The sequence below is a fragment of the Gallinula chloropus genome, assembly GCF_964237585.1.
Source record: "Gallinula chloropus genome assembly, chromosome: 2".
Lineage (NCBI taxonomy): Eukaryota > Metazoa > Chordata > Aves > Gruiformes > Rallidae > Gallinula > Gallinula chloropus.
In genome coordinates, this window is record NC_140086.1 from 132,385,012 (window position 1) to 132,409,967 (window position 24,956).

General features: G+C 41.0%; 1 protein-coding gene across 1 annotated transcript in view; it reads left to right on the plus strand.

Annotated features, from left to right (window-relative positions):
* Nucleotides 1-310: 310 nt before the first annotated feature.
* Nucleotides 311-24,956, plus strand: part of CRPPA (CDP-L-ribitol pyrophosphorylase A) — a gene marked incomplete at both ends in the record, with an annotated part of 119,183 nt that continues 94,537 nt past the window's right edge. Inside the window, 2 exons of the mRNA XM_084260220.1 lie at nucleotides 311-477; nucleotides 8,206-8,485. Coding sequence (XP_084116346.1) covers nucleotides 311-477; nucleotides 8,206-8,485 — 447 coding nt within the window. The remainder of the gene's footprint in view (nucleotides 478-8,205; nucleotides 8,486-24,956) is intronic.

Below are 24,956 nucleotides of genomic sequence, written 5' to 3' on the forward strand. Positions count from 1 at the left end.
TGCTGTACCCCGCTTGTGGCACCGTGCGCTGCCTGTGTCCATAGCGGGCTGTCCCGAGGGCGGGCCCACCCTCCGGCCCCGCCGGGGTCCCGGCGCAAGTCTCTGCGGGGCCTCGCGTGGCGCGGCGGGATGGGCGAGGAGTAGGGCCTGGTTCCCCGCTGGGGGCAGGCGAGCGGGCGGGCGCCGAGTTCTTTGGATTGCGGACGTCGTGGGCAAATAAAACAGGCGGGCGGTTGCAGCGTCCCGGCCGCATTCCTGCTGCTGGGGAGGGGGAGGGCGAGGAGCGGAGCAGCCGCGGCGCCCCGCGGAGATGGAGCCCGGCGGTGGGAGCCGCGACGCCAGGCCCGCCGTTACGCCGGTGGCGGCTGTGCTGCCGGCGGGCGGGAGCGGGGAGCGCCTGGGTGGCGCCACCCCCAAGCAGTTCTGCGCCGTGCAAGGGAGGCCGCTCGTCAGCTACACGGTGCGGGCGATGGAGAGGTAACCAGGCAGACTCAGCTCGCCGTCCGCGCCCTGCAGGCCTTCCCCTCCGCCCCAGCTCCCCGCCGCTTGAGGCCCGGCCGCCGGCGCTTGGCGGCTCTCGCCATGTCCCCGGTTCCCAGAAAGTCGCTGGCAGCCGCCCGCCGCCCTCGTTCGGGCCCTGGGCGCCCCCGCCGCCCCTCGGCGGGTTTGGTTTTGTGTCTCAGGGGATCGCCTTCCCCGCCCGCCCGGGCAGCATGTGTAATAAGCGACGGCGTGCCGAGAAGGGGTAGGCCCGGTGCAGACCGGGGCTGCTCGGAGCTGTGCCCGGGCAGGCTCACCTGGCGACAGGTACACGGGGAGAGCTGGGTGCCCCCGCCCCTCCCAGCCCGGCTCTGCCATCGTCGTCCCCGGCGGCTCGTTTCTCTCCCCGGTGCTGCCAGTGCCGTGCAGCTGTGCCGTTTCGTTGCCGCGGGAGAGCTGATCAAGGCCCTCGGCCTCGAAGCGCGAGGGTTTCTGTGGCTGATTCATTTGGTGAGCTAGGTGCCGGCCATAGCTGCTGGAGGCCTTGTGAACGCTGCCTCTTCTGCCATAGCCATTGGAAACGGGCTTAATATTGTCCAGAGGCACCAAAAGAATATTCACTCTTCACAGTGGGGCAGATTCAGTAGTTGGCGTTGCAGCGTTATGCCTTCACTGGTGTAGTCCGCAGTGGGATGTGCTGCCACAGCAGGAAACTTAAATGCCCCCTTGGCTTTAAGATGCAGTTGCTGGGCTGGAGGCTGATAGCTCACATAGCGTGAGGCTGCATGCATAGGTCTTCTTAGTTTGTGTTGGAGCAAAGAGTGTAAGTAATGGGATATCTTAGCAGTCAGGCTTTTCCTTCTCATAAGGCTGCTGAGTTCTAGGCATGTGACTGACAGTTAATATATTATTGTCAAATGTTAACATAGTGTAAGTCTAGTATCTAGTGTCACTTGAAACACTGCAGGTAAGAGTGGAGTGTCAGATGTATTCTGGTTGTTTTGCAGTAACTTGTAGAAATCCAGACCTTTAGATTTTAGAAGGCAGGGGAGGAGTGGAGGGTGGTGAAAAGAAATGGAATTGCCAATGTCTTCCAAAGTTCTTAACTCATGGAAACTTGTACAACATCAAAATTGGGATTCTTTTTCCATTCCCACCCAGAGAGGCTTCCCTCAGGTCACTTGTTACTTTATGAAAAAAATATTGCTTGTTTTCTTTATTTAATTTTCAGCAGCAGCCAGTCACAAAGCTAAACACATCAGTAAGCAAAAACTCCAATCCAAAGCTTGTCACAGCAGTGATTTCTGCCAAAATGTCATGGGAATCTACAGAGAAGAATAATATCCTCAGCTCAGTGTATTGGAGACCTGGAAAAGAGAATAGAGTGAGGTTTGGGAAGGAAATGATATTCATAGGAAAATAAAACATTCATTTATAAAAAAAAAATACATATAAATCTTTCATTTTTTTGCTGCCAGTAAGCTCTGGGAAAGTAACAGTTCTTTGAGCAACAGTATTATATTTATGTCCTAAAGCTGCAAAAAATTAGAAAGTTGAATTGTACAATCCAGCCAGGCGTGTGATTGCAAGTTGATTTTGAGAGTAACAACCGAGTGCTTTTGCTTAACTTTAGGAGTGCAATAACTGGTGCCAGTGCTCTCACAGGCAGAGCTTTCTGCCATCTCTGCACTGAACTGGAGTGTTGGTGTGTATGTGTTTGGAGAGATGGCAACAGATGTACTCTAAAGCTCGAAATGGTTTTCATTTTCATCCCAGCACTTCTGACTGAAACTGCGAAGGAGGCACCTTGTTCTTGTTTTGCGCAAATGTATTTGCAAAAAATGTAATACTGAGGAACTGCAGTTTGTCACACAATCTGTCACCCAGAGGGGGCAGTTTTTCTGTCTTTAGCTTGATTCTGTCATCTGAGGGCTATTGTTTACCTGCTGTAATTGAATGAATCATTGATTCATTAGCCTGTAATAACTGGAAGCTCAGTATGAGCTATCTCGGCTACTGCAGCTATTTTTCAGCTTTTGTTAAGCTGGAAAAAAAAAACCCAGCAATGTATACGTAAGGAAATCAAGAATTTGTAGCTACTTCACATGTACTTTTAAAAAAAGCAGGAGAGAAAGATTTCTGTACTGTTCAGCTGTCAGTTGTAAGAATCTTAAATATTGATGTAGAAAAACTGGCAGACAAGAGCAGACATGAATGAATAAGCAGTGCATCCTGTTGCATAGGATGACAGCATGGAGAGCATTGGCCTGCCAATAATAATCAAAGATAATGCCCTGAGGAAAAGGAGGTGAGAACAAACAGGGTAAGGAGAAATGATTGGTTTTTATTGCCAGTGTGGTGGCGCTGATAGGAAGGTCATGCCCTACCTTGGGGGTAAAATTAAAGTGTGTTAGAGAACTTAAATGTCGCTCTTTCCAATTGGATTTGTTTCTGCTTTTGTTGAACTAAGCTAGCTTTTGCATCAAGTTCAACAAAACTAGAATGGCATTAGTCCTTTTTGTTTCTGCACAAAGTAGTAGGGTTCCTCTTTGGTATTCCCTTCCTCAGATGGGGAGGAATCAACTGTATGCACACACATTTTACTAAAGCCCTAGAGCAGAAAACAGAGTTAGGCAAAGGTTGATTTTAAAATCCTTGTGGACAAATAAGCTGCTGGTATTCTTGCTGTGCTCATATTTCACCAGTTGTTGAGAGTACAGTGAGAAGTTACAAAAGAGGAGAGTAGAGTTAATATGCTTACTGGCGTAATAAATTTTTTCCATAAAGGTTTCAGACAGCTTTGTTTACTTTGTTTACTGTAATGTAGTCTCTTAAAACAGGTGGCCTCATATAAAAAAAATAAAAAAATCACCTGGGGGAAACTACCAAAGAATCACCTTTTCAGAAGTGTTTTGTGTGGTTGATTTGCCAAGTGCTCCTCCCTGTTGGGTAATGCATGTTTACTGGCTTACAATTACTGTTCAGTTAAATGTATCTAGTGGGATAGTTCTTTTTGTCCAGTTACCACTGGCTTACTCTTAAGATTGCTTATGAGCTAAAAGTAAGCATAGCAAACAATCCAATTGTTTTAATTTTATGAAGGTGTCGTTGATAGTTTGTCTGAATAATAAGGAACACTTTCAGGAAAAAGAAAGGATGGCTTCTGTACATAAGATGCTCAAAACTTCATTTAACATACCTGTGAAACTTTTCATACTTAAATGCTTCCTACTTCCATTTTTGTACTGTAAAACATACATATATCAATTCTTAAGAAAGCTGTTAGGGAGCAAAATGTGGTTATGCTTGCGTTCTGCAGATGCATTTTGATGTTTCTTTTTCTGACTTGGTACTTGCATAATGTGCTTTGTACCTCTGAAGAGTTTCAGTGGTGGTGAAAGATGATGTCATACTTTGCTAAAGCAGTCTCAGCAGTGACTGCCTGGTTCTAGCTTTGTTTAGCTGATACAACCTTCTTAAATTGTTAAATAGGTTGTTGCTGGTCTAGGTAAGAGTTGCAGGAAACAGTATGAGAATTTTAAGCCTTATGTCAGATCTAAGACTCAGCACTAGTTTATATGTGAGTGAAGATGGGATTAAATCTCAGTCACATTTGTACCCTTTGCATGCCATTTATGTGATAAAGACTTGGAACATAATTAATAGGTTATTTCATTTCCTCTGCAGTCTGTTTTGTGAAGTCATGTAATAGCTTAATCTGTTGCTGAGTTAATGAGTTCCTTTACTTTGAGTTGTAGCTCAGCTGATGTTTGTACTTTTGTTTGAAATTTAATGAAGTAATAGTGTTTTCTACTAGGCAGCTGGTCTGTCTGTAGGTGATGGCCAGAAGGACAGTTACAGGAAACAAATGCATAGTCATTTTCTGCCTCATTGTTTTCCTTCTACTAATACTGAGGTCCTCCCAAGGCAGCTGTAAAGTGATTATAACTGGGGTTGTATCGTGGTTTAACCCAGCCGGCAGCGAAAAACAACCACAGCCATTCGCTCACTCCTCCCACCAGTGGCATGGGGGAGAGAATTGAAAAGGGAAGAAAACCCCTAAGACTCGTGGGCTGAGGTAAAGACAGTTTAATAGGACAGAGAAAGAAGATTAATAATAATCATAGAATATGCAAACCAAGTGATGCCAGCACAGTTGCTCACCACCCGAAGCTGATGCTCAGCTAGCTCCTGAGCTGCGCTGTCTCCTGGCCACCCCCAGTTACATAGGAAGCATGATGTTGTATATGAATCTCTCTCTGTCCAGTTTTGTTTCTGTCCTGGCTGTGTCCCCTTCCAGCTTCCTGGGCACCCCCACCTTCTCATTAGCTGGGCAGTATGAGAAGTCCTCCACTTCTTGGCAACAGCTAAACCCATCAGTGTGGTATCAACATTATTCTCATTCTAAAGCTAAACCACAGCACTATACCAGCTGCTAGGAAGAAAATTAACTCTCTCCCTGCCAAAGTCAGAGCAGGTTGTTACTTTTGTTTCATTTGATCAGAATTGATTTTGTACTTTAGAACTACAGGCAGTGTTATGTGGAAGCACTACAGTGCTGTGCTTGGTGCTTATTAGAGCATGTTGAGGTACAGCTTTCTGGTCGTTTTCATGCATTGTGTGGATTCTCTCTGAAGCTTGCATTATCCTGACCTGGTATTACAGTTATAAAATGTAAGGGGTGTTTACTACTTTTAAACTGGTTTTGAGCAGGTTCTGAGCTGCTTATTTGAGTATGAAATCTTTCTCAGGAAAAGGGGTTGACAAATGGAAAAGGGTCCATTTACTGTGAGATTGATGGTGCACTGATATCTTTCTGCTTCATCAAAACACTTTGCAACATTTCCATAAGCAGGTCTTTAAAAGACTAAGCACCTGTGTGGTGCACAATTCTCATGTGTGAGAATTTGTAGCATAGTTTGCTAGTAATCCATCTGTGGCATAGTTTGAGCTAGTGCTTTTCGTGAGTTTTGGTGGGACATGTTAGACTTGGAAGCTTAAGCTGTTATTGTATCTGTCAGTCTAGAAGATACCTTTATACTCCTGTATGAATAGGTTTCATCTCTAAATCCCAGCTCTAGTTACAGAACGTTAGTCCAGAATGAGTTTGAGGACATACTCCAGTTTATAAATGTGTTTATCCAGACACAGGGTGGAGCTGTGACCGCATCCTGTCACTTTTTGGTGTATTGTACCACTGGAGCCCTTCAGCCATTCCACCCCCACCCCTCGTGCAGAGTTTTATCACAAGCTGGCCACTACTTCTCATCCCTTCTGCGAAGAAGCTGTGTTCTACCCAGCTGCCTTATAATCTGCTTCATTTGACTCCAGAATGGGAAGTACCAGTGTTGCTCTTATGCAGTTGCTAGTTAATGCACAGGCTGTCCACCGCTTCTGGAAACTGTGTAAAGCTATAGACTTTCTGCAAATAAAAGTGCAGACCTCTTTCTCCTTTAGTGTGAAATAGCTCTTGAATTTTGCTTTATTCAAATGACAGATTCTCAATATTCAAAAGAAGAACTGAAATGAATCCAATAAGTTTTGCCCCAGTTCTGAGTTGAAGTCGTGCAGAGGTGCTAAGTTTTGTGGCTGTGAATGTAAGACTGTGCCAGAACTCATCTGAGATATTTGAAAACCTTTTGGTGAACCTGTGGTGAGTGACAAGTTGAAATGAAACATGAAACCAGATGACTTCAGATTTTACATTTGAACAACTTCAATACTTCAGAAATGCTGAGGATATGTTGGTTTGGCTGTATTTTCTGCCTTTGTTAGTAATGAACAGAAGGACAAGTATTCTTTTGAAGAATTCTAATAGCACTTCCATTTATTTTATTTTTACTAGTTATTTTAACATTAATTTTCCATGGAGTTCTTTCTTTTTTACAGGCTGAGAGAACTGAGGTTGTTTAGCCAGGAGAGGACGAGGCTTTGGGGAGACCTTAGTACCTAAAGGGGCTACAAAAGAGCTGGAGAGGGGTTGGTTACAAGGACATGGAGTGATAGGGCAAGGGGTGATGTCCTTAAGCTAAAAGAGGGTAGACTTACACTAGATGCTAAGAAAAAAATTCGTTCAGTCTGAGGGTGGTGAGGCTCTGGCACAGGCTGCCCAGAGCAGCTGTGGCTGCCCCCTCCCTGGCAGTGTTCAAGGTCAGGTTGGATGGGGCTTTGGGCAGCCTGGTCTAGTGGATGGCATCCCTGCCAATGGCGGGGGGGGGGGGGTGTGGAACTAGATGGTCTTTAAGGTCACTTACAGTCCAAACCAATCTGTGATCCTGTGAATTACAAAAAAATCATACAGAAGGTGAAAGATCCTCTATTGTTTCACATAGTGGTAGGGGAGTGGTTTGTATTGCAGATGACTTTGCTTTTGGAGTATTTTTGGATAGTTCCTAGACAGTGTAGTCTTGTTATTGGAGAAGTCAATAGCTTGAGCTTGTATATTTCTGAACTTATTTTTCTAACTGGAAGTTGCAGTACCTTAGTCCCTCTTCAATTTGCAAAATTACTTTCAGTGGCTTTAGTAGTTGTAGTTGAGAGAATATACCATACTTGTCTCCCTTCCTAGTTTTATGTGTAGGCTGCACATAAGCAATTTTGCAATAGTAAACAATTTTTAAAATCCTTGCTCATCTGATGAATTTCTTGTTTGTCATACTATGCACACCCCCTATTCCACCCCTCCCCCCCTCCCATCCCCCCGCTTTCATCTGTGGAGACGCAGAAAGGAAATAAACCAATTCAATTTAAAATCTTTTTTTAATGCTCTCTATGTAGCATTTAGGAAGTAAGACACTCAAATAGCTGGATTTTGAATGATGGTATTTCCGTCATTTTGAAGTTCAGTATGCCACATGTGACTATAATTTGTGTTCCTAGGTCCTTTGACACAAGTATGATTTCAGCCTAGCTTCAGTTATGGCTGGTTTTAATCTTGTGAGTTGTGGGTCACAAGATTGACTCTCGCTCAACTGAAGAGCTAGGATGATGCCACAAGTAAAAGCTGGAACGCCTCTTAAAATATGCTTTTCATATTGTGGTAACTTTACGTAGCATAGTTATGTTTTTATATTTTGCTGGCTTCCTAGAGCAGAAACCTTCATGTGGGTATACGTATTTCTTTTTTCCAAGCTACCAGTATAATGTTTCCTGTCAATATTCAAGTGTCACGTTGATTTGTTAGCAGTCTGTCAACTAATGCTTGTGAGTGTCTCGATAGTGATCTTTGTTTCAGAGTTTTTCTTGATCCTCTTATTCACTCATACACAGTGTACTGCACTGGAGAACATGGAGTATTCCACATCTCAGAATTTACCAATTTATTGGAGAATGAACTTAGAGGAAGCTAAAATAATGGAATGTAGCTGATTGATTTAGAAGCTAATGTTTGAAGCTAGGAATGAGGCTGGAGTAAGAAATGTTTTTGAAAGCTTTTTGAAAGGCTTTTTTTTTTTTTTCTCTTTTTCCTCTCCCCTCTGAAAACTGTTGGAAGCAAGTCCCTTCCCAGAATTCTAGTATGACATCCATATATCAGTAGAGATCCTCTCATGTAGCTCTCCCTTTAGGGGTGGAGTGCTAATACACACACAAAATATGTACTTGAGTACACTGAGAGATGCTTTCTTGAATTTCTTTTGATACCAATGTCTTTGTTTCATGGAGATACCTGTCCTTTTATTTAGTCATTAATGTCTACTTTCTCTGGTTTTGTACTGTTTCTTATAGGATAAGTTGGATATCTGACATTATTGTGGTGGTCTCTCCTGAAAATATTGGAACAATGAAGTCTATAATTGAAAAATATGGCCACAGAAGAGTTACTGTAGTAAAAGGTGGAATAACTCGTCACCGGTCAATTTTCAATGGACTGAAAGCGTTTGCAGAGAATGAATTTTCCAACTATCGACTCCAGAAACCAGAAGTAGTGATTATTCATGATGCTGTGAGGCCATTTGTTGAAGAAGATATTATTTCAAAAGTGGTTATGGCTGCTAAAGAACATGGGGTATGTATTATATAGCGATGCAACTCTGCAATGTTCTTTATACCATATAATATAAAATCATACCTGATTAATAAGAATTTTTCTAGCAATTGTATTAATGTGTAATGCTGATTTTTAAGTAGAACAGATTTTAAATCCCTAGTATATATAGGGTTTGAGTATCAGATAAATATTGAGAGAAGTTATCATCTTCTCATGAAGGTGTTCTTTGCAAGGGCTGATAGTATGGTTATTAAAGGCACGCACTAGCAACAAGAGGAACTAGTAGATAAACTGGCTGCCTAGGATAGAGATGTCAGAAATCACAACTTAGCCACAGGCTTGTTTGTACAATTTTCTGTCTTTACTTTGCACTTTGGTTCTCCATTAACAAGATAGTAGAATGCTTCCCTACTCCAAAGTGATGATATAAGGTAGAAGTCGTTAGTGACAGCAGGTTGTTTTAGTATTAGAAAGCAGGAAAAATCTACCACCACTTGTCTTTTTTTTCAGGAAATGAGATAAAATGTAAGCTAATTGACAAATGATTTGCAACTTCGACAGTGGAATAGAGTCAAAAGAAATAATGAATTGTGGTATTTCCTTAGAGTTCCTCCACCTTATGGTTTGTTTTGTTTGTGGTTTGTTTTTTTTGAAAACTCATAGTGTAGAAAGGGAATATATGACTTGTTCAGATATTTATTATGGAAATTGTAATTATGTAAGGTCTCTAAGAACACTGATAGAAATCTAAATATATTGAGCAGCTTTCTAGTAGGTCTGTACTTTTGTAGATTAGCTTAATGAGGAATGGCAATAAAATAGAAACTCTGCTTTATAATTTTCAGTGATACAGAACATAAGTTTCCAGTCATTAAAACTTAAACTCTGTTGGAATTTTAACTAGTTTTTTGACCTTTCTCATATAGCACAAAATAGAATTCCAGAATTGATTCTTTGCCAAAGTCTTTAAAATTGATCCCCCGTGTAAATCTGTTTTAAATGAGATTCTCTAAGAGTAGTAGAAGAATGGGGTTAGTTGTACTTACGTTGAGTTGAAATGAGAGGAACTGTTTTCTAAATGTGTTTGCGTTTAGGTGTCTTTGCATGTTACGATACATCATTTCTCATTTGTCTTTTAAGCTTTTAAACTAGTTAACTTTTCCTTTAAACTTGTAGGATTTTTAATGTAGATTTTTTTTTTCCTCCTGTTTTTTTTTTAATTGTGCCTAAGACATTTTTGGTAAAATAGTAGGGAACCAAGGCAGTCTCCACTGACCATCTCAAGGCAGCGTACTCTAGTCCATCTGAACTTCTGACTGGTAAATATTTCTTCACATAGATCACTGAAGTATCATTTGATCTCAAAAGGGTGATCTTATACATTTGTTATAGTCTGTTCCATTGTATAATGTCTGTCTGAAATGTGCGTGGTATTTATTGGCTCAGTGGTGGCTTCCTGTGTTGGCTTAGATCCACTGAATTCAGTGAGGTTAGAGAACTGGATTCTGAAACCTGCTAGCTATTGATGTTACCTGTAAAGTAATTGAATTAATGAAGATGAGAAGAATTTCCTTTTATGTAACGAATTGGAAAAGCTTCCTGTCAGAGAGAGGTGACTATCTTCACTTGAAAACTACAGAATTCTGTGGAACTAAATGACTGGAAACCTAAGACTTTCTCAAAACTGACATACATGGTTTTGAATATCAGAAAAAAATTGATTGAGAGTAGCTATCATCTTTAGTTCTTCCTATAGTCAAATTCTTTGCATAACTAAAAGGAGTCAATTCTTCAATCTTTCAGTACAGAAAGTAATTACTTCCTTTTGCATTATGTAGAAAGGTACAAATCTGGCAGAAACATCATATTAAATCACTAGTGTAATAGAGGTAATGCTGTATTGTTGTTCATCTGCATACCATGTAGATAGCATAACTATGGGAAGCTTTAATGTTCTTTAAAATGGAAATTGATCAAGTAAGTTTACTGCACTTCTAGCTGCCAATTGTCAGACAAATAAACTGCTTTATTACACTTACTAATCAGTTTGTTATTTGCCTGTAGGAGTCAAAATGTGCACCTTATCCAGAAATAATAAATTATGTCTTAAATCCCCCAAACAATCCCTTGATTATGTAAAAATATTACTTTGTAACCAATTAAATTCCATTTATGTTTTTGGGGTAGTTTTGTAATTAAAATTACATGTTTCTAGAGACAAATTCTTTATTGCTAGTAAAAGTTGGGAAAAGTGGAAGCTTCAGAAGGCATCAGTCCAAAGCCTCTAGCAATATCTGCTTGCCAACTTTGCATTTTAAACAACCTAACTAAAAAGAAAAACGCTTACAAGAAAAAAATCAGGAAGGCAGGGAGGAACTTGTCAGTTCTGCTATTGAAACTTTAAAAAAAAAAAAAGCAGATGCAGTCAAAGACTCTCTTTCTGTAGTTAAGCTAGATTTAAAAGTACAGTTTATTTCTGAACTGAATCAAAATGGCATTCTTAAAAGCTGGTTTCTGGAAACTAACAGCAGTACTTTATTCTTAGTTTTAGCAAAGATCTGCACAAAAGCATACATGCTGATATGTACCTACAGTGCTTATGGACTCTTACATACACAATCAGTCAAAATAATACCTCCAGGCAGAAAACACTGCATATTATCCTCAGTCTGTCCTCAGTCTGCTCAGACTCAGTGCTGTGGTTATCAGTCATGGGAAGGATGGAGTAGAAAACACATGCCCATACAGAATACTGGTCTTTCACTCAGATTGCAAAATAAAATGCTTTATATATCATTGCTGAGTTGCATAGCAAAACATAGCGGGTGGCAAACAAAAAACCACTGTTTTTTCTCCACTGAGGGGGAAGGAGGACTCGGTGGATAAGTAGGGCTGATCTGGTGTGGTGTACTTGAATGAGAATCACAATGCTGGAGCAATTTTGCTCACTGTCCTTTTTTTTTTTTTTTTCCTTCTTTTTAGAAGCAATTATCTTTTTATATGTTCTTATCTTCTCTGTTTTTGCCATATATGGAATATTTGCATGTAAGCTTTGTCATCTTTTTTTATACTCAGAGACTGATTTTAGCCAGCTGTAAAGGCTCCATCAGTAACAGATCATTTTTGATTCATCTTTGTAAGCTGGTTCATCTGAAGTTTCCTGTGCTTGTGTTTTCAATGGTTCTTCTTTCTTTGTATGCTTGATATTTTACAAATTTTTTTTTTGGGGGGAGGGGGAGGCAGGGGGTCCTACTCTCCTCTCAGACACTGTTTTGCAAAAGCAGAATCAAGAACTAATGATATACTTCCATCTTGACATGACTTTTGTATTCCACTGATGAAATGAATTCTGTAGCTTAGGAGTCTCTGACTAATGTCAATGTAAAAATAGATAGTAATGAATTGTAGGGGTGTTATACCAATTTTGGAAGAAAACAACTTTTCAATAACTTCATTAGTGTGAAGTTCGGGATGTGTTCTGTAGTCCTGAAACTTTTTTGAATGTGTGAAGAAATCATTACTGGTCCATAGAAAGGTATAACATCAATAATTGTTTTCTGTGTTGAATGGAGATATAATACATTGTTAGCAAATACTTGAAGTCTTTGTCCTAACAAGATGCATTGTTTGGTGGTGGGAAAGCAGTGGTAAGGGGAGAAACAACTCTGTCATTTCCCAGTCTTAATTTAAGTGATTTACATGATTCATTGCATTCATTAGGAAGAATGCAACTGAACCAACTGAAATACATAATCACAGAGAGAAACTGAAATGATAATCTCCCTTTCTCCTTTGCAGCATTTCTGTTATACTAATAGAGCCAGTTGTGCCTGATACAACCGGTATTTAATCCTTTTCAGAAAGGTGTGACTTAATGTTAGCTAATCCCACAATTTTTTTAGCTTCTAGAAGTCTACACATATAGGAATTTTTACCTTGCTGGCCTTTTTATGTAGGATTAGGCTATCCTGTAAATAACTTCTGAGCATAGCTTCCTGTACTTAAGTGGTTGTTGAGGTAATTTTTATGCAAAGTCTATAAAATACCCCTTTTAAATTTAGAAAAAAACTATGATGGTGCTGTTGACTTTAGGGTAATTAAAATCTGTGTGCTTCATCTCAAAAAACACTATGACTTTGGAAAATAACACAGACTTTAGCAAAGATGTGTCTAGTCACTCAAATTTCTCCCTCCTGCAGTAGATCAAAGAAGTGAAGAATAGTTCCTTTAAAATAAGAGAAATCTTAGCTTGTCCAGCAGTGTAAGGAAATGAATAAAGGCCTTGAATCATTCCAGCCACTTCTGCAGGGCAAGATCTGTAAGGGATTCTCAGCCATATGTCTCTGGCTAAGGATTAGGCCTGCATACCTCTTGGAATTTTTCACTGTTTCACCAAATGTAGCACTTAAAAGAAATCTATGTTTTCATCCAGGAAAACATAGTCCCAACTGCATTTTGGCTGGTTTTGTGATCTGGGTGGTTGTGGCAAGGACACCACCAGCCCTGCAGGTTAAGTGAAGCTTGTGAAAGTCAACTTCGCCTCCTTCATATGCTGTAATAATTTGCTGGACTGGTTCTGTGCTTATCCTGTTTCCAAGAAGTCAGTGGGTTGTGGTACAGGTAGAACTAAAACTGCCTTGAGGAGCATTGGGGCATGTAGGAGAGAATTCATAAGGTATCAAATTCATACATGTATGTATTAGAGCCACTGTTGGAGCCAAACTCGTGTGGTAAGGTATAATGATCCGTTTTACAAGGCCCTTGATAAGAGAAGAAGGTATTAGTTGAAGCTTGTATAAAAAGGATACTTGAAAATTTGAATCTAATGGTCTGTAAGATCCTCAGGTGGAAGGTTTCCTGTAAGGAAGGGATGCAAGCAGTTCTGAGAGAAGCAGCTGAGTGAATTCAGAAGGCAAAAGTATTTGATATGCAGGTCTAGAATTGCTTAGGGAACTGCAGGACCACAAACTATAGTGCCTGTTTTGTTTGCTCAGGACTCTGTGTGTGGGAAAGAGTTATTAATTAAACATCACAGTTTTGCATCTGGTTGATTAAATTGTGCAAGAGTCCTCCTGCAACACCTCAAGATTTTATTTCTTCTTCATAATATGATGCTGTTGTAGTTTTGTGTGGCTGGGTTCTGGTGGAGAAGGGGGTCTGCAGGGGTGGTTTCTGTGAGAAGCAGGCAGAAGGTCTCTGCAGGCCCGAGAGAGCAAACACCAGCTGGCTCAAGGCCAGAGTTTTGTTGACCAAGGGCAAGCCCATCAGTGATGGTCATAGTGCCTTTGGGAATCACATTTAAGAAGTAGAAAACCACAAGCAGCTGCTTTTTACCCCCAGAGAAAGGAGTGAGAAGGTGTAAGGAGCTCTGCAGACATCAAGGCCAGGGAAGAGGGGTGGAGGAGGCGCCCCAGGTGCCGGAGAGCAAGATGCCCCAGCAGCCCGTGGAGAAACCCATGGTGGAACGGGTGTCCCCCCACAGCCCATGGAAAAGGCCAAGACCCCACTTGTAGCCCATGGAGAGGCCAGATGCAGCAGCAGGTGGAGACATACAGAAGACACTGTGACCTGTGTTGGAGCAAGCCTCTGCCAGCACATGGAGAGAGATAGAGTCAGAGATGAGAGACAGAGAGCCACCCCAGAGCAGGTTTGCTGAGGTGGGGCTTGTGATCCTGTGGATGACCAGGCCGGAGCAGTCTGGGCCTGAGAGACATTCTATGATTTCTGACTGCTCTCCATAGCAGTGGCCCACGCTGGGGCAGCTGGTGAAGAGCTGAAGCCCTGTGGGAAAGGACTTAACGTTGGAGAAGTTTGTGGAGGACTGTTTCCCATGGGTGGGACCCCACGCAGGAGCAGGGGAGGGGTGTGAGGAATGACACACACCACCTCCATCTAAGAAAGAAAACAACTATTGAGGAACTGACCAAAACCCCTAGTCCCTGCCCCTCTTTGCACACTGTGTGGGAGGAAGGGAGCAAAATTGTGAATCAAGATAAGTCATCTAAGAGGGGAAGGGTGGGGAGAGGTGCTTTAAGACCTGGCTGCACTTCTCACTACCTGACTCTCATGTCACTGGGTGTGTAGTGTAATAAATTAGAGAGTTTTCTTTCCTTTATTCTGTGTTGAGTCTGTTCTGCCCATGGTGTTGATTGCAGGATGGTCTCTCCATGTCCTTATCTTGACTCCTAAGCCTCTCAATATATATTTTCTCCCCCGTCCAGCTGAAAAGGGGAGTGATAGAGGGACTTTGGGCATTGTTGATTTTGTATGATGCAGACTTTCTGGAGGTAAAATATAACTTCTTCACTGCAATTTTAACTCCTGTGGCAGTAGCTTCAAGATTTCTAGTCCACTGAATTCAACTGTTAACTCCTCTTTTTGTTGACTTACACTAATATGCAAAATCCTTTGTGGCACAGTGTACTCTCAATGGTAGCTTTATGCAATGTGAACCAGTAATTAGGGTATGAAAGATGGTTTCCTGACTGTAAGATGGGTTTCATTACTTGTTAATGAAAGATAATACTGTGCAGGCAAATTTTAGAGGAAAAAAATGATTGTTATTGTGATTAATTTTTTAATAGCGAATATCCTTTTTAATTTTTACCACCTAGATTTGCAGAATAGCACTAGTTAGAACAAGAAAGTGCTGGTAGCTCATCTTCGTCATCTTATGTTGAATGAATGCCAAAATTTAAAGCTGTAAGTATACTTAAAAATATTTCTTAAAATACTGAGAGTCATTGGTAGCATACTGGCCACGTGATCTGCTTTGGAATGATGAAATTGCTTAGACTGAATTTTACATGTTAACAGAATCCATCATAGTTGTGTATAATATACAACTATTGGTGACAACTAGAAAGGTTAAATACGTCATAAGAAAGTCACGAAGCACTATGCCAGCATGTGCTGCTCTTCAGAGGGGGTCTGGTGTGGTCTGGATCATATACTTAGCATAGATTTATGTAGCATTAGCAGACACTATACAAACTTTGAAGCACTTCAATGTATAAAGAAGAAAAAAATCCCCGTAATAAATGTGAAGATGTGGTTAAACATTACTAGTTATTGCACTGTGGCAAAAATGATCTAAATATGTTGACTGAGGTTATAGATCTTATTTGGCTGATATTATGACAAAATGCACTGTATTGATTATACAGGGCTATTGTCATAGAATCTCCTGAGCTGGAAGGGACCCATAAGGATCAAGTCCAACTCCTGGCTCCACACAGGGCCAGCCAAGTCAAAGTGTGGGACTGAGCGCATCGTCCAGACGCTTCTTGAACTCAGTCAGGCTCAGTGCTGTGATCATGTCCCTGGGGAGCCTGTTCCAGTGACTGACCACGGTCTCAGTAAAGAGCCTCTTCCTAATAACCAGCCTAAACCTCCCCTGTCGCAGCTTCATACTGTTCCCTCGGGCTCTATCGCTGGTCATGATATTGGTGCCTGCCCCGTTGTCAGGAAGACATAGACCACAATGAGGTCTCCCCTCAGCCTCCAGTTCCCATGGTTTGTTCAACCTAGAGACTGTAGGCTCTCCTCGTAAGACTTCCCCTCCAGACCCTTCACTATCCTTGTTGCCCTCTTCTGGACACTCTCCAATACTTTTATGTCTCTCTTGTACTGTGGCACCCAAAACTGCACACAGTACTCCCTGTTGTAGGGCTACTGCTTTGGTAGGGGGGGGTTGGGCTCTGGAGATCCCTTCCAACCCCTGCAATTCTGTGATACTCAAGGTGAGGCCGCACCAGCACAGTGTAGAGCAGGACAATGGCTTCCCTGGACTGGCAATGCCCTGCTTGATACACCCCAGGACATAGTTGGTCCTCCTGGCTGCCTAGGCACACTGCTGGCTCATGTTTAACTTGATGTGGACCAAGACCCCAAATTCTCTTTCAGCATGGCTGGCCTCCAGAGTCTGATCCCCAAGTCTGTGTGTGCAGCCAGGGTTGCCCCTTCCCAAGTGCAGAATCTGGTGCTTGCCCTTGTTAAGCTTCATGCTGTTGGTGCCTGCCCAGCTCTCCAGTCTGTCCAGTTCACTCTGTAAGGCTTCTCCTACCTCAATGGAGTCAACAGCTTCTCCCAATTTAGGGTCATTTTTAAGCTTACTTAAGACACCCTGTAGTCCTGTGTCCAGGTTGTTTATTGTTTTTATAGAAAACATTAATTTGATAAGTCTTGAATTTCTCACATGGAATTCACAGATAAGGAATGCACTAGAAGAAATACTGTATAATTTGTATGACACCAGTAAAAATTTATATATTGGTTTAATTCTGTGAACTTTGTGATTTTATTCTTCATTATACTAAAAATAGTTCATTGCATTTATGGCAGTAATTCATTATGTAAGAGCAACATAAATGACATTTTTAAGATTTATTTTCTATCTGATTTTAAAAATCCATTTTAAATGTAAAATGTTAACATAAATTAGTTGTGTCATTGTTTGCAGTACCTCTTTCTCTTTCCTTGGTGCATAAGTATGTACTTGCTTTTGCTTCTTTTCCACTTTCAGTATGTTCTTGAGCTTGTTGTGGTGGTTTAGCCCAGGCTGGGGGCCAGATGCCCACCAAAGTTGGTCTGTCACTCCCCTTTTTAGTTGGACAGGGGAGAAAATATGTATTAGATGCGTAGGAGTCAAGATAAGGATATGGAGAGATCATACCGCAATCAACACCACGGGCAGAACAGACTCAACACAGAATAAAGGAAAGAAAACTCTCATTTATTACACTACACTGCACACACAGTGAAATCAGAGTCAGGTAATGAGAAGTGCGACCAGATCTTAAAGCACCTTCCCCCTACCCTGCCCTTCTTAGCAGACTTCACTTTAGCCATGATTTTGCTCCTCCTTCCCCCACATCGTGGCATGGGGTGGGCAGGGACTGGGGAAATGGGGTTTTGGTCAGTTCCTCACGAGTTGGTTTCCTTCTTGGCCAGGGGTGGGGCATTCATTCCACCCACCCTTCCCCTGCCTTACTGTGAGGTCCCACCCACAGGAGAGAGTCCTCTACGACCTTCTCCTCCAATGTGAATCCTTTCCCACAAGGCTTCAGCTCTTCTCCAGCTGCTCTGGCGTGGGTCGCTGCTATGGTAGGTAGTCATAAATCACAATGTGTCTCAGTCCCAGGCCTCCATGGGGTCACCAGCCTCCCCCAGCAAACCTGCTCTGGTGTGAATCTCTTCCTCATCTCTGTCTCTCTCCATGGGCTGCAAGTGCTGGCAGGGGCTTGCTCCAACAGGGGTCACAGCATCTCCTGTATGTCTCCACCTGCTCCAGCGTGGGGCCTCTCCATGGGCTGCAGGTGGGGTTTAGGCCTTTTCCATGGGCTACAGGGGGACACCCACTCCACTATGGGTTTCTCCACAGGCTGCTGGGGCATCTTTCTCTCTGACACCTGGGGTGCCTCCTCCCCACCTCACTGGCCTTGGTGTCTGCACAGCTCCTTACATCTTCTCACTCCCTTCTTCAGTGGCAAAATGCAGCTGCTTCCATTTATTTTTCTCCTAAATGTGATTCCCAGAAGGGCTGTGACCATCACTGATGGGCTTGCCCTTGGTCAGCAATGACTCCAGCCTTGAGCCAGCTGGTGTTTGCTCTCTTGGGCCTGCAGAGAGCTTCTGGCTGCTTCTGACAGCAGCCATCTCTGCAGCCCCCCTTCTCTACCAGTACCGGCTATGCATAACTGCGACAGTTGTCAAGTGCTCTATGTTGAGAAATGGCAGCCTGTGATATGCCTAATTCTGCTTTCTTCCTGCTACTTGTGTATATTGTTTTCTTTTTCATATATCTGTGCATATATATGTCATTTTTGTGTTATCATCCTGTCTTTTTGATTTCCTTTGAGAAACCTTACTTTTTCCTCAGAATACCGTTTAGAATCTGTCATGTTGTTTAGACCAAAAAAAATACTTATTGACACTCTAGAGGTAAATACTTTAAATGCAAAAGAACAGTAATTACCTAAGTAAAAAGGAACATTTGCAGTCTTAATTTTTGAGCAGCGGTTTCTGTTATCAGTAATCTTTAGTTTGCTATAGCTAATTGGGGCTCTGACATGTCTTGATGTACGTGTACTACCCCCAGTTACTCAGATAGTATGTTCTGATAAAGGTGACCTCATTAGAAGAAATGTTTTCTTTTTCTTAAAGTGTCATAAATATACATTACATTTGTTTAAGGCATCCTGTGTCTTTGAAGTCTGTTCAATGTACAACATAGTGTCAGCTCATTAACATTGGATCAAAGTGTATATTAAATTTCTGATTAAACATCCCCCCTTTTGCAGCTAGAAATAAACACAGTTATAACTCCTTCCTTCCTGGTGTTGGTTTAAGATTAACATGTGCCCGATTTTCTCAAGTTTGACTGTTGCTCCTAGCCAGCTGGGTAAACAGACTTTAAGGAAATCAGGTGAAGTTCATCTTACAAGCCCATTTTCATAGTGTTCAAAACTCCTTACATCTGTTCTAATTAACCTTCTTTTTGTCTGGTTGATGATTAAGTTTAATATTTGTTTTACACCGTGATTGTTTAACATTGTAACTGGTGCTGTCCTTGGGCAATTAAAAGCTGCCAGCACAATTATGTCAAGGTAGCTGGAATTGGACTTGTTGGTGTTACTACCTACACAGAAGAAATTTTAGTGGGGATCTCACTAATGAATGTATCCATAATGAATATAATCTTGATTATTTTCTTTCCCAATGGAATTCAAAGGAAGGTAATTTAAGAATTGTTCTTGGTTGGTTTGTTTTTTTTTAAAGAGACTACCTGGCAGAAAGAAGGTAACCTTTTTGTTTCTTCAGCCTTAATCTCTAATGGATACACAGCCCAGGTTGCAGATTGTACTAGTTTGTTGGTAGAAGGAATCCTGTCCCCACCACAGCACTGCCAAGCAAATTATGTCTGTGCTACATGGTAGAGTCTTAAGTGTGAGTGAAAGTATGTATGAAATGCCCTGGACTCAATTTGCATTACTGCATGATTATGAGAGAACCTCTACTTTTATTGTGGTCTGCTCTTCTCTGCTGAGTCATCCTGGTTGTCCTGTAGCCCTGACTGCATGCTGTACCCAGTCCTGTGAGAAGTGTGCTGCTGAGGCATCAGTTTGGTGGGTCTTTTGGACATGACATTAACAGGAGGAGTTATGGGGGCAGTTGGTGACAAGTCTGAATTGAACCCACATAGCCAGACTGCTGCTTTCCTTCCTCTACAGAAAAGTAGGTGGGTTCTGGTGGAGAATGAGATTATGAACTCTGTGACAGGCTTGAATCAGTGCAGTTTGAAAGTCTGCCTGGTTTACACACCACCAAAGTTTAGGAAACTGCACATAGAGCCAAGTTGTAGTTATCACCAGTGTGTGATATAGGAGTGTTTGCTTATAGTTTGTATTATTACTTTGCCTGTGCTTAAACCTTTTCCACCCAACTAGAATTGCTTTGGTGGGATTTCTGTAGATTGGAGGAGGAAATACTCCCAAGTCTTCCATCTCTACAGTGGAATCATAAAACTTCTCATAGGTTATAACTGTTGGTTATAGGGAAGAGAAAATGTAGCCCATGACAACATCTGGATACAAAATACAGAAACATGAGGGGAAAAAAATGGGATGTTTCGGTGTGATACCTTGAATGTGTGTTGGAAGAAATTCTCTAATTGCTTTATTTTTCAAAGATAGTTGCATGACTTTGTTTTTGATATTCACCTCTTCCGATTTACAATATAAAAGATTTGAAAAGAACATCCTCTTAAATATGTGAAATATTTTAATCTTATAATTGAGTTTTTGAATTTTACTTTGAAGATTCCACTTGATAAATTTGAAATAAGAAATCTTTCAGTAGAGACAATTCTTCTAACTTCAATGGTAATTACTGAGTCTGGCTGAAGCATGTTGATTACTATAGATACAGTTAGCTTGAGTGCACATGTCTGAATAGAAGTGCATGTTTCTACATGTTTCATGCATCACAGATACTATGTTTATTTCTGTATTTTTTCATACTGTGAGTGGCTGTGAATGTCCTTTGTGGCAAGTAGTTTGATCTGTGTAAAAGAATACTTTCCCTGTAGTAACATGTGGAAACTGTTTGATGGAATAAAATGAGAAGAAATTAATCATGGTTATTCTGAGCTTCTTCCATTGGTTCATAGCCAGACCTAATTTAGACTGAAATCCTTAGGAGATGGTAGTGTTTGGTAACATATAAATAATCTTTCAACTAGGAAAAAACATTCTGGGATATATTTGTAAACTGTTAGATACCTAGCTTGCCTAAGTTCACATAATTTGTAGTTGTTACGAAGTTGAACATTGTCCTAATGCGATCCTTGTATTCATGAAAAACAAGATACATTTTTTTGTGTATTTGTAAAATTTACCTCTACAGAGTTCACTTTAATGGAGTTCCAGGATGGATGTATCTGTCATAATAAATGTGACTAGCCCCACAGTCTCCAGCATACAGCTGCTTTGAAGAGATGAAAATACATTTCTAATATACTTGTGTTTCCAGGGTATTTATGCAAGAGAAGTTTATTTTTTCTAAGGCAGGGTGACTAAGTAATATGGGAGTATGGGGTTCAGTACTACTTTATTTGTCAGAGTTGAAAAAAACTCTGATTAAAGAATGAAAATAAGTAAATAAGAATATTGAGAAAGCACATGAAAACATGAGAATGGGGACATTTGTTTAAAGATAGCATTCATAAGCTATGCTTGTATGCCTCAGCAGGCCTATTCCTAAGTAGTTTTAAGTTAGGATAATAGAAATATAAGATGTTCATTTACTTAATGCTACTAGACAGCTGAGAAGATAGAAAGCATAGGGAAAATTAATTTCAGGGGAGATAGAGGCTATGGATGGAGAAGAAAAGTATTGTTGGTGTGATTAAAAAGTAGAAGGGAGTTATGCTAGAGGGATGGGAGAATCTGCTCATTTAGTACTACACTCTGAAGTTTTAGGCTGTGATTCCCACTCGCTTGAAGTTCAGGGTTGCAAATTGGCTGTGTAAATTAACTTTGTGGGTCTGCATTAGTACTCGGGGCCTACTTAGGGTCAGGGGTGTGCCAGAGACATAGCATACTTTTTTTTTTCAATATGCCAGCTTGCAGGATCTGTGGTTGTCTGAGCTTGTTACCACACTGTTGTAGAACAAAAGGAATTGTAGTTGTGGTATTTTTGTAAGGATTTTGTGCCACTGCAATTTTTTTTCTTGTTCCTAGTCCATATCAGTCAAATTGCTGAGATTTGCAGCTATTTAGCATTGATCAGTTTCAACTCTGGCTACCAAAAATGACCAGATCTGTGATGGAGGTGTGTTGGGTTTTATGCTTTCTTGGAGCTTCTGGCTCTTTGATGACTTGTTCTTGGTCGGTGGTGTTCTTGATGTGGAGTGTTGGTCTCGGCCGAACAATGCACCGTGTGTTGGGGGTATTTGTAACCTGGATGATTTCTTGCTTGTGATATAAGCTCTATCTCCCCCACTAATCCTTTTTGAACATTTTAATGGGTTCTTTTTTTCTTTTTTTAAAATCAAAACAAGGATTTTTCAGGTTCTATAAACATTCAGTGAAGATAAGCTATACTGCATTGTGTTAGCCAGTTTGCTATGTTGTGTGTAGGCTTCTGTGTCCTAAACATTCATATTCATTTTGTAATAAAAGTTGCCATCGGTACTGCTTGTATTTCATTCTCCTTGAATTGACTGTGTTGTCTGATCTTAAACAACAGCCCCTTATTTTGTATTCACTGAATGCATGCATCTAAATAACTGTCAGAATAAAAATTTCATAAAATAAGAACAATACAGCGTTAATGCTCATGGAAAAGTGGATTAGTATACCTTGAATCTATTGAAAATACTTGTGATACCCTGTTATACTGACCTGCGTGATGCAGTTCATCCTCCTCTTTTTTTTTTCCAGTCACCATCAAATCTGTAAATTTAAAAGTATGTTGCATTGCATGTGGTTATGCAGAAAACTGAATACAAAACTGAGAAACTCTTTGTAATTGTTTTTTATTTGTTCTGTTTAAAATGGGCTATGAAAGACACCTCTTACTTCTAAAAGCATCTAGAAGCCAGACCAGTGTTCAGCAGATGGATGAGTTCACTGCTGAGATATACTGCTCTGTCATGTCACTGAAGTTGGTGGAATTCTCTGTTCTCAGGAAAGCTGAGAAATATTTTCCCAATATTTTGTCCACAAAAGAAAACTAACCAGTTTGCAGTATTTGTTAAGCTGAGAAAGAATATTTTAAGAGCTTGTCTACAGATATTTTGATACTTTACTACTTAACAAAATCTGCAAAATATGGGGGAAAGAAGTGTGCACATTTCCTGGACATTCCAGGTTCACCAAAAATAGTGCATGACTGTCTTTGGAGTGGAGTGGTTTGAAGGCTGTGAAGTGAATCAGTTTAAATACCCACTTCATGTTCAGGAAGGGTGTATGGTGCGTTTTGAGTAGATTTTTGAAAGCAAAGCTGCTTGAGATGTGGGTCAAAATGATTAGAAATGTTAAGATGAGTACTCTGGGTAGGGAAATGTTAGTAAAAGACTGGGCACTTGCTTTAGGCTCTCAGGATTTGTACTTTGTGGTAGGCTAATTCAAAGTGTAAAAAAAAGTTCTGTGAAACTATAGTGACATTGCAAGTACTTAAAATTTTAAATGAGGACAGATTTTATTTATTTACTTATTTATTTTAAAAATTCATGTGAGAACCTCTTGCCTGAGAGCTGGGCCAAATATCTGTACATTCCTGACTTTAAATAGCAAGTCAAAGCTTTTCAAATTAGAATAAATACCCTAGAATCACTATGTACTCTCATTGCTAATATGGAAATAGTTACTTGGTGCTGTTTTCTAAGCAGAAAAACAACATGGAAATTCCTTGCAAAGAATAAAATATTTCCTGTTGTAACTGAATAGGTGTGGTCTAGCTGGATGGTTGTGGACTCGACTTCGACCCTACAGTCATCAGGGGCAAAAGCTCCTTTAAATACAGTAGTACCTTATTGTATTATTGACCCTACTGTGGCCTAATGTTTAAGTTACTGAACTAAAAAATGTAGTGCATAGCCCTTTCTCAAGTACCTAAATTCCCTGTCTAGGTCACTGCATGGCTGCTAGGAGTGGAATTCAGAAACGGCTTCGTGCTGAATGAGACGGGTGCTTGTGCTGGTCAGGAGGCGACAGCGCAGAGCCAGCTATGCATCTTAAGCTGTGCCCCTCTCCAGCCTGTATATGAGAACAAAATTGGCTGCTCCGTTCTACTGGTTTTACATGCCAATTATGATGTTTGCACCATGAATGAAGACACCCATGAGCCAATTTTGGAAGACAGAAGCATGTGTGGTGAGGTCTGTGCAAGCCAGCTTGGGTTTGGCAGCTCTGCGGGTGTGTGCCAGCTACAGAATGTGGACACAAGTACTGCAGATACAAGGTTTTCTGTCAGGGACTCAGTGGAGGGCATACACAGACCAGGATTTTCCTTTGCTTGATCTCTTTCACCCACTCTGGAAGCAGCCCTTGGAACTAATGTACTTCTTGTGTCACTGAGCTAGTAAACTCAGCCCTGTGTTGTGTCACATCATCTGGTTGAGGGAGCGTGAATGTGTGTGTACTGAGACAGAGACAGGTCCTGCAGAAAGGTGAGCCAGTACTAAGCAAAAACGTATCAGTTTCTGTATCTTATTTCAGGATTTTAAGGTTTCAGCTCAGTGTTGTACCTTATCAAGTATGCTCTAGCTCATGGGTTTGTTGCTTTTGGACCCTGGCTGCTCCTCATATCAAGGTTTTCTGTGCAGTAGGAACTTCCTGGCTTTAGTAAGTACTAGAGTTCTGCATTCTGCTTTTAGAGCATAGAGCAGTCATGGACTGACTTGTCCTTTTTTTGGAGTAGAAGCTGATAGTTTTTCATCGGATGTCTACATGCATAGTTAGAATCTCTCCCTTGCATGATCAAAAGTCAGGTATGAATCTTATTCTTTGAATGAAACTTCATGTTTCCAGTCAGTGTCAGGTATAGGTGGAGTGGAATTGCTGCAGAAGACATCTTACTGTACCACGCTGGACTCACTTCTGGGGTGAAGTAAAACTGTAGTTGCTTGAAAATTGCTATTTGTTAAAGTTTAGGTGCCATGAAGCTTTCAATTACTTGAGATGTTAATTGGGGGTTTTAAAAAAATGACGTGTTGGGATTTATTAGAAATTAGATCTTCCTGAATCTTCTGGAAGAGCTAGGTTTCAGCAGAGCTGAAGATGTGGTTCAGTATTGTCACAAAGATACAGATACAGACATTAATTAATTTTTATTGTGCAATAAACCAGATGTCAAGAAAACAATGTGTTTCAGAGCTCTTTTAAGAATATAATTTTGAGAATTTCAATTTTATTTACAATTGCAGCTTGGTTTTTTGTTCCTCAGACTGTGTGTTTCACTTGTGAGATTTGGTTACGCAAGTCAC